At 52.9% G+C, this 9487-nt stretch overlaps 1 protein-coding gene across 2 annotated transcripts in view; it reads right to left on the bottom strand.

The window, feature by feature from the left end:
* Nucleotides 1-388: 388 nt before the first annotated feature.
* LOC102386460 (interleukin-36 receptor antagonist protein-like) overlaps nucleotides 389-9487 on the bottom strand; it is a 13060-nt gene continuing 3961 nt past the window's right edge. The window contains exons 1-6 of one of the 2 annotated variants that reach the window (XM_006035523.3): nucleotides 7175-7365; nucleotides 5959-5992; nucleotides 5710-5815; nucleotides 3305-3439; nucleotides 2635-2762; nucleotides 389-1824 (exon numbers count right to left, since the gene is read on the bottom strand). In XM_006035523.3, the coding sequence (XP_006035585.2) occupies nucleotides 1612-1824; nucleotides 2635-2762; nucleotides 3305-3439; nucleotides 5710-5815; nucleotides 5959-5992; nucleotides 7175-7350 (792 nt within the window). In that variant the 5' untranslated portion in view covers nucleotides 7351-7365 and the 3' untranslated portion in view covers nucleotides 389-1611. Of the gene's footprint in view, nucleotides 1825-2634; nucleotides 2763-3304; nucleotides 3440-5709; nucleotides 5816-5958; nucleotides 5993-7174; nucleotides 7366-9487 lie in introns of those variants that run through there. The other variant, XM_006035524.3, reaches the window with a different exon arrangement.

Here is a 9487-nt window from a genome sequence, read left to right as displayed (position 1 = left end):
TCAGAAACCATAGCGCAGACACTGCCCAAGGGAGTTGTTTTGAACATAAGAACCTCAGAGCTACGAGGGACTGGGGCAAACCCTTGCTCCATCCTGCTCAGGCTCCTGTGTCACACGGCAGCAAAGAGCGGAGTCTGGAAGGGAGCGGGAGGTGGGGCTGAGCCGAGCCGAGTTTGTTCCCCTGATCCTCTCTCACTTGTAGCCTCTAGCATTTAGGGTCTGGGAAGCTCTGATTCCAAGGCCATCCATCTCACTTCCATGTTCATTAGCAACTAATGTCCCTTTCCTCTCAGAAAGTGTTCAGATCCTCAATGAATCTGGCTGAACTTTCACCTTCCCCACCTGTGGTTTCGGTGTCCCCTTCTTGTCCCTTATCGTGGGACACCGAAACCACATGGCGTCTGCTTATCAATGGTTGCATTCAATTCATACTGCCACTAGGCCAAGGTCTATGCTAACAGAGTCAGCTCAGGGGGGTTAGCCTAGAAGTCTGGTGTCCAAATAACACAGCTCCTTCACCCGAGTATCCACAAGAACTTTTAATACAATTTCCATCCTTATTTACTGCACTGTGTGCTACCCCTCACTTCCCCTTCATCCGCAGGGCAGGGGGACAGAAGATGATGCTCTAACTTGAGGCCATGGTGCCATAACTGCAGAGAAAGGTGTTGTGGATGGGAGCATTGGCTTGATGTCCTATATCCAAGAGGTCATTTCTGGCAGAGAATGGACTGGATTTTCATAGCCCCCCAAGCCAGCTGGCACGCTCATTACTCCAGAAAAAGGTGGCTCAGTCAGCAATCAGGTATGTATAAGGGGTGCGATTCTAGCATACTATGTTTTTCACATAATCTGGCACCTTTCCCCCTCTCCAAAACCAGCTTCTGGGAACTGTAGTGCGCATTCAATGTAAGAAATATGGTAAGAGCAGGTCCTGCTGCTTACTGCTAGCTGCTGCAACTCAGTTGCATGCTGCCAGGAAACATCCTTTTTTCTTTGTTCTGCCTTTCAAAAAACATGGTGCATATTATATGCTGGGATGTGTTTTATGTGAGAAGTTACAGTAGCTATGCAGATGGAGGTATTCACTTGCATGCCACAGACCCTGTGTGCCGCCCCCAAAACCCAGCCCCCTAATATTGAGGCATGGCCAGGGTATGTCTTAAGTGGGGAAGCTGATTTTCTTTATCAGAATAGAAGCATGGAGACGCTGGGCTTCTGTGGCTGCTGCTTCTATCCCAGCCAGCAAGAAGCAGGGTTTAGTGCCTATTTTTAAGCCTCTTGCAGCTGCGAGGGCTGCAAGAGGATTAAAAATAGGCACTATAATGGGCTGAGAGGCCAAAGGATATCTCCAATGCAGCCAATGAGGATTAATCCTGTGGCTTTTACCTGAAGCACCCAATTTGCCGGTGAAGGGTGATCATGCTGCCATTCACTCTCTCAGCCTCTGGAGAAAGCTGTTCTGCCTCAGTTCTGCTTTCCAGAAAATAAGGTTTATATCTTATGGAGGGAGGGTGTGAGGTATGTGAGGAAATAGGGTAATTTGGGGGCTATGCTGGGGGAACATTGGGAAGCTGCTTTGGCTGGGTAGGCGCCAGCTTCTCTTGGTGCCTAATTATTGCGGCTGAAGTAGAAGTCGGTGATGTTGACCTGGCCCAGCTGGTTGGTGAGGCTCACAGGTTCATTGCTTTTCTGGGAGGTGCAGATGAACCAGCCGGGGTAGGCAGCTGACTCAAAGTGGTGGGTGTTGCCCTGAGGGGTGTTGAAGAAGGTGAAGCGTGATGCGTCGCTTTGGCTATTGGAGATGGTCATGATGTTCTCGTTCTGGAAGAGGACAGAGAAGTTGGGAGGAGGTGGCAGCAGGAGCAGGGAGATGGGCTGAGGGCAAGGGCCATGGAATAGACACAAGCACCAGGGGCTGGCTAGTTATGACTGATTATCCATCCATCTTTATATCCATTTATATATTGGTCTGTCCAGCCATCCATCTATCTATGTATTGATCTATCTACTATCTATCCATCCATCCATATGTCCATTTGTCTATCTATCCATCTGTCTGTGTATCAATCTAGCTATCTATCTATACATCTATTTAGTTGGCTATCCACCTATCTACCAGTAAATACCACTCAATCCATCTGTCCATCCATCTATCTGTCATCTTGCCATCCATCCATCTATGCATTTATCTACCTACTATCTGTCTGTCTATCTATCCATCATCTGTCCATCCATCCTATGCTCCACTCTTTTTGTCTTACATCTATCTATCTATCTAGCTAGCTATCCAGGATGTGGTTGGCAGGACACCAGCTGGGCAGGGGCACCCAAGCCTCCGGCTACTATAGCCTTTGGCAGTTTCTGAGCAGGCGGCAGTGGCGGGGGCTGGAAGCTGGTGTGGGGGGAGGGGTCTCAAGGTTTTGGAGCCAGTGGTGAGCAGCTGGGAGGTTGATTCTGCTTCTGAGTCACCTGATTGGAGATTTGGGGGATGCTCACCTGATCCCCTCCCTTCTCCCCACCTGCCCAGCACTTGGCAAGGCACAGCTTGGAGGGTGCCCACTACTAAGCTCTGCCCCCTGCCCCATACAGCCACCCCAGAGGGAGGGAGGTCTTTCACAGGCCTGTGCTCACCTCCAGCTGCAGCTGAGGCTCCGACGCCGTCCCACACGACAGGCAGCGGTTTCCATCCTCAATGCCCATGATGATGGGGTAGTTCCCCCTGTCCATGAACTGGTTGGGCACCACGCTGATTGTATCTGCTGTGGGTGGGGAGCAGAGGGGCTCCATGAACCCCAGGGATCCTCTCTCTCCCACATCCAACCCCCTCAGCCATGTCCCCCCATGGGGTCTTGTCCCCCACCCATTCTGGGGTCAAGATGTCTAGAATCATCTCTGCCTGGAGCTGTCCAGCCCAAAGAATGTATTCCTGTATACAATATGCCTCCTCCCCCCCAAATAAAAGATTCATGGCTTGTTTGGGGAAAAGGGGTGGGGTAAGAGGTTTTTTACACTGGTTGAAGGGGCTGAGGGCAGGCCAGCTTGGCTGCTTCAGGAAGGAGTTGACACATTAGGCCTATCGTGGCTGCTGCCACATTGACAGCAGCTTTGGGCTGGGAAGGATAAACCCCAACACTTGTCCCTTAGCTGAAATGCAGGCAGGCACCTGATCACGCAGTCTGGGGAGGCACGGGGGTGGGGATTATACCAACCACAGCCCAGGCACTGGGGTGGGAGGATGCCCCCCCATGCCAGTGCTGCACCCACCAGGGACTTGGCAGAGGAGAGGGTGCACATGGTTCACCTGCAGCATTGCTGTCATCTTGAATGGCCACGAGGTTCTGGGCACGGAGGCAGACGACTTTCTGCTTGACGTCCCGCAGGGTGAAGGGGGCGGGGGAAGGGGTGGCCATGGGAACACACACATGTGGTTCTGTCTCTGCAGGGAGGAGAGGGCAGAGTAGTAGTAGTAGCAGTAGCAGTAGTTCATAGTAGTAGTAGTTGTTAGGGTTGGAAGGGACCTGAGCAGATCAAGTCCGACCCCCGAAAGAATGCTGGGGTCAAACGACCCTGGCGAGGTGATTCTCTAGCTTCCTTTTGAAGACCCCTAGGGTAGGAGCGAGCACCACTTCCCTTGGAAGTGCTTCCACTTGGTTCCAGATCCTAGCCGCCCTGACTGTGAAGTAGGGCCTCCTGATGTCTAGCCTGAACCTACTCTCAGTCAACTTGTGGCCGTTATTCCTAGTTACTCTGGGAGGTGTTCAGGGGAGCAAGGGACTCTCCCGTTCCCTGCTGGTCCCCCCTGGTAAATTTGTAGATGGCCACCAGATCCCCTCTCGGCCTTCTCTTGTGGAGGCTGAACAGGTTCAAGTCCCTTAGCCTCTCCTCGTAGGGCCTGCCCTGCTGCCCCCTGATCATGCGAGTGGCCCTCCTCTGCACCCTTTTGATGTTGGCTACATCCCTCCTGAAGTGTGGCGCCCAGAACTGGATGCAGTACTCCAACTACGGCCTGACCAGTGTTGCATAGAGGGGGAGGATCACCTCCCTGGACCCACTCGTGATGCATCTGTGGATGCATGACAAGGTGCGGTTAGGCTTACTGACCACGTCCTCATATTGGCAGCCCATGTTCATCTTGGTATCAATAATAACTCCAAGATTCTTTTTTGCCTCTGCACTGAGGAGAAGGGAGTTCCCCAGCCTGTAGGTCTGCTGCTGGTTCTTCCTCCCCAGGTGCAGCACCTTGCACTTGTCAGTGTTGAAACCCATCCTGTTCTCATCCGCCCACCCCTGTAACCTGTCTAGGTCCGATTGCAGCCTATTCCTCCCTTCTAGCGTGCCCAACTCTCCCCACATCTTAGTGTCATCCGCGAATTTGAACAAGGTGCTTTTCACCCCCTCGTCCAAGTCGCTGATGAAGATGTTGAACAGTGTGGGCCTTAGGACTGAGCCCTGGGGGACTCCACTGCCCACATCTCTCCAGGTCAAAAATGACCCATCCACCACCACTCTCTGGGTGCAGCCTTCCAGCCAATTTGTGACCCATCTGACTGTATAGGCACCGATGCCACAGTCACCTAATTTTTTAATGAGAATGGGGTGAGAGAGGGTGTCGAAGGCCTTCCTAAAGTCCAGAAAGACTACGTCCACCGCGACACCTGTGTCTAAGGATTTTGTGACCTGGTTGTAGAAGGCCACCAGGTTGGTCTGACAGGACCTGCCCCTAATGAACTCATGTTGGTTGCCCCTAAGCATAATCTCCCCTGCTGGTCCCTCGCAGATGTGCTCCTGGATAATTTTCTCAAAGAGCTTCCCCAGGGCCAAGGTAAGACTAATGGGCCTATAGTTTCCCGGGTCCTCCTTCCTCCCCTTTTTGAAAATGGGGACCACATTGGACCTTTTCCAGTCCTCTGGCACCTGGCCAGAGCACCACAAGTGCTCGTAAAGCCATGCCAAGGTTGCCCGCAATGACCCCTGCCAATTCCCTCAGCACCCTGGGGTGGAGAGCATCTGGACCTGCTGATTTGAACACGTCCAGCCCCACCAGAAGTTCCCTAACTCGGTCCTTATTGACCCTAGGCCTGGCTGCGCCTCTCCTGAGTCCATCCAGAATCCCAGTGGGGGGGATGTCCCTGCTCAGAAAAATGGAGGCAAAGAATTTGCTAAAGAGGTCAGCTTTATCATCTGGTGCAACCACCAGATTGCCAAGTGTGTCCTGCAGGGGCCCCACGTTACCCAGTGCCTTCTTTTTAATCCCCATGTATTTAAAAATGGCTTCTTGTTATCTTCAATGCTGGTTGCTAGTCCTATTTCTGTCTTCGCCTGAGCCTTCCTAACAGCCCCCCTACAGTCTCGAGCAATGGAGGTATAATCCTCCTTGGTGATGGCCCCTCCCTTCCATCGAGTACAGTGTCTTTAACCCCTGGGGCTCTCCATCAGGGACCCCTCTGGTCCCTGTCTCTCCTGGCTTCCACCCCCAGATACCCCTGCCCCCATCTCTTCTGACTTCCAACTCATGCCTCCCCTTCCCAGTGAGATTCATCACTCTGTGGGGGCCTAGCAGATCCCCCAGAGATCTGGGATCCTGGCAGTGAGATCCTGGGGATTGTGCCCAGTTCACCCTGTGCTGGGTTATCCTGGTGGGGTGTGGGGACCCAGGATGTTTTGTGGTCCCACAGCCAGCCAGAGCTGGGCATACCTGCCCCTCACCTTTGCAGGAAAAGTTGTCGAACAGGTCTTCCATGTCCTTGTCCCTCTGCCGACCTTTGGCAGGTTTTGGCTGTCCGACTGCCATTGGGGAGAGGGAACCGCGTGGCTGGGAAGGAGGGAAGCAGGGTCAAGCTGAGCCAGGATGGGTCCCTGGAGATGTCAGGGGTCCCCCATGTGGTTGGTCCCCTGCCCTCACCCCGCCTGACAAGTCAATGGGTCCCCTTATCTCCCCCCACAGTGATCTCCTACCTTGTCTCTGGAGCCAAATGCAGCCATAGGGTCACTGGGGAGGCAAAAGGAAACAGCATCTCAGGGTTGTGGGGTGGCATGTCCACTCCCTACCAGTTCCCTGGGTCCAAGGATGTTCCCGCCCCCCCCCCCCCTTCCCCCGAGTGCCTGGGGAATAGGCTTGGCCCTTACCCTGCTTTCTCCCTCCTGCCGTGGGCACACATGCAAAAACATACATGCCCAGGCTCATGCATATGGGCCGGAATGCAAAAACCAGAATTTCCTGTCTCCTGCATCCTTTCCTCTACCTCTCCCACATGGGATATGAAGTATCATAGGTGTGCCCCACTTCTGCCCCCGTCTCCGCAGCCACCGACACTCAGGGCAGCAGTGTATCTTCAGGGACCTCTTCCCAGATCTGAACCCTGCCCCTCATGCCAGCTGTTTCTTCAGGAGGCTGGCTGCTGCTGTGGCAGTACCACAGCAACCAGGCTCCCAGGAGATACCTCACCATGTGGGCACCACCCATCTGTTGGGTAATTCCTTGTAATAGACATTATCGGGGTAGAGACGCTCCCTAGCAGGGAAACGGCATTGGGAATTGGGGGATCGTCTCTCAGCTACGGAGCAGCTGGTTAGTGGGTTTTGAGAGACAATGGGCCTGCAGAGGTGCTACTGCTCCATAATGGAAGCTTGTTCAGTTCTTCTCATTTGTTGTGCCCTTGTCCTTAGGGAGCCCAGTGGGGTCCAAGTAGGGCTGGGGTGGGTAGTCTCTGGATACAGGGTTCCCTTTTCAATGACTGGTGAGTGAGGGTAGCAGTGTGGCACTGAAAAGGCCAATTGCAGGGCAGAAAGGATCAGCTGGAACACTGGAGACCTCCCCATTCATCCACCCACACACCCACCCACCCACTGTTACCTACATGCATCCATCCACAGACATATACCCCTTCTATCTAGCTATTCATCCACATACACCTGCTCTATCTATCTATCCACCCACTCATCCCCTACCCTCCTACCCACCCATCCATATACCTCATGCATGTGCACTGGAATGCAAAAACCAGAATGCATCTACCTCCTCCACCCCCAGTATGTTCCCCAAGACAAGGGCATCCCATGTCCCATCCCCTAGAGATCAATGCAAGAGAATTCAGCCAGAGAGCAAGCCTGCCAACAGCAGAGCTAGTGCCAAGAGCCTGGTTTCCAGCTTGAGATTTCCCAACAGCATTACCTGTAATTAGCAGCGGTGGTGAGTGTGGGGCCGGGGCACCTTGTGGTTCGTGAAGGCTTAGGCTGTGTTCTGCCCCAAGTGACTGCCTGGCTATTTATATGGCTGGGAACTGGGGCAGGTGGATGCACCTGAGCAGGTTTCCTAGGTGTGGCCTTCACATGCAAATCTTCCTCCATGCAGGAAGAAAATATGAGTCAACAGGCAGGGGTGAGAAGATGCCTTAGTTGTTGACTCATGCTGGGATTCATGGATCCCTCTGGCCAACGTGCTTGGTGTCCTGAATCAGTTCCCAGCACTGAGGGCTTGGAGAAGAACTCAGGGCAGAATTTCCAAGCAAGTCTGGTCATCCTCATGAGCTGAGAACCAAACATTTGTACTTTGCTGAGGTAGCTCCTGAGAGGAGGCAAGACAGGCGTTGTCTCGTGCTGCCACCTTTTTCCTGGTGAAGAATGAGCCAGAAATCCAGGCAGGAGCAGACACAAAATACCTGGGTCTGCTGCACTGGTGAGATCTCACTGCTTCCTCTGCTGGCTTTTTGCAGGGAGATCGGCCTCCATGTCTGTGGATGGATCTTCCTCCCCGGCTGACTATATTATTTCATCCCGGCCTGTTGCATTTGATTGAGGCTTTCTCTACTCCCCTGTAGCTTTGCCAGTGTCTTTCTGAATGATCTCCATGTCCCATGTCAGGGGCCAGCAGGCAGCTGCCCATCTACCGCCCTACCCCACTTCTACTGATCAGGAAGCAACAGGGCATCTAATCGCCACACTGAGTAGCAATGAGCCAGAATAGCTGCGTGGTTCTTTCTCCTCTTTGCTACTTTTCTGCCTCTCCAAGACATAGATGAACCTCAGGGAAGTTTCCTGGGTGCTGGGGCAGGGTGATGGCCCCTGGACACCTCCAAGGCAGGGCTGGTGATACTGCTGTCTTTCCTGTAGGACCTGGGCTGCCTGTCAGTGCTGGGCAGCTCTGCCAGCCTTATATAATTGGTGATTTCAGCCCATCAGGCCCAGGGAGATTCCCCACTTACAGGTTTCCACATGCTGCCTGGGCATGCCAGGAGTGTGACCTGACTCAGCAGCTGGTTGCGTGGTTCCCTGGCAGCTCCATCAAGCTGCTGGAAAACCTTTTTTACCAGAAAGAGCAGGAGGGCAGGCAGAAGCATGGGCAGATCCAGGCAGGGGCAGTGACTCAATTGCCCTCGCCTTTGAGGCTTGCTCCACCCAAGCTTTAATCCAGCTGCTTGGCAGAGACAGTGGTATTTCTACTCATGCAGCAGTGACTCCACAGCTCATTGTCATCTCCCTGATTCCTGCTAACCTCTCATCACTCCATGGGTGTTAATGGCACTCTCTCCTTTTGTAATGGTCTTGTTTCCTTAATCAACCTCTCCTTTCTTCTGCAACATTGCTGTTTGTTAGCCATGCCTGGTGATGCACCTCTTCTCTATCACAGGCAGTAGTCTGTTAGTTGTAGTTAAAAATTTCAGTGTGGGTGGCAGGGAGGGGGGGAGGGGCAGGTAGGGGGAGGGTCGGCCATAACGCAGGTGGTTATTCACTCAGGTGTGGAAGTGAGGAATATTGCGCCGTCCCTAGCAGCACAAGAAGGCTAGACGTTGTACTATGAAGCCGAGCAACAGCTGTTCACAGTTCAAATGGCTATGAGACTTCTGCATCTTTTGACTGTTTTGTGCCCAGCTTGTTGGGAGTTTTCTTATCCTTGGACCGATACTCTTCAATGTCTTCATCAGCGACTTGGACGTGGGAGTGAAGTGTACTCTGTCCAAGTTTGTGGATGACACAAAACTGTGGGGAGAAGTGGACATGCTGGAGGGCAGGGAACAGGTATAAGCAGACCTGGACAGGTGGGACATATGGGCACAAAACAACAGAATGCAATTCAACAAGGAGAAATGCAAAGTGCGGCACCTAGGGAGGAAAAATGTCCAGCATACCTACTGCCTAGGAAATGACCTGCTTGGTGGCACGGAAGCAGAAAGGGATCTTGAAGTCCTAGTGGACTCCAAGATGAACATGAGTCGTCAATGTGACAAAGTCATCAGGAAAACTAATGGCACTTTATTGCGCATCAGCAGATGCATGACGAACAGAACCAATGAGGTGATACTTCCCCTCTATTGGGCGCTGGTCAGACCGCAGTTGGAGTACCTCGTGCAATTCTGGGCACAGCACTTCAAGAGAGATGTGGATAACCTGGAGAGGGTCCAGAGAAGGGCCACTCGTATGGCCAAGCCCTATGAGGAGAGACTAGGGCACCTGGACCTCTTCAGCCTCTGCAAGAGAAGGTTGAGAG

Source organism: Alligator sinensis, unplaced genomic scaffold, assembly GCF_000455745.1.
Source record: "Alligator sinensis unplaced genomic scaffold, ASM45574v1 scaffold1462_1, whole genome shotgun sequence".
Taxonomy (NCBI): Eukaryota; Metazoa; Chordata; order Crocodylia; family Alligatoridae; genus Alligator; species Alligator sinensis.
This window is presented reverse-complemented; position numbering and strand designations above follow the sequence as displayed.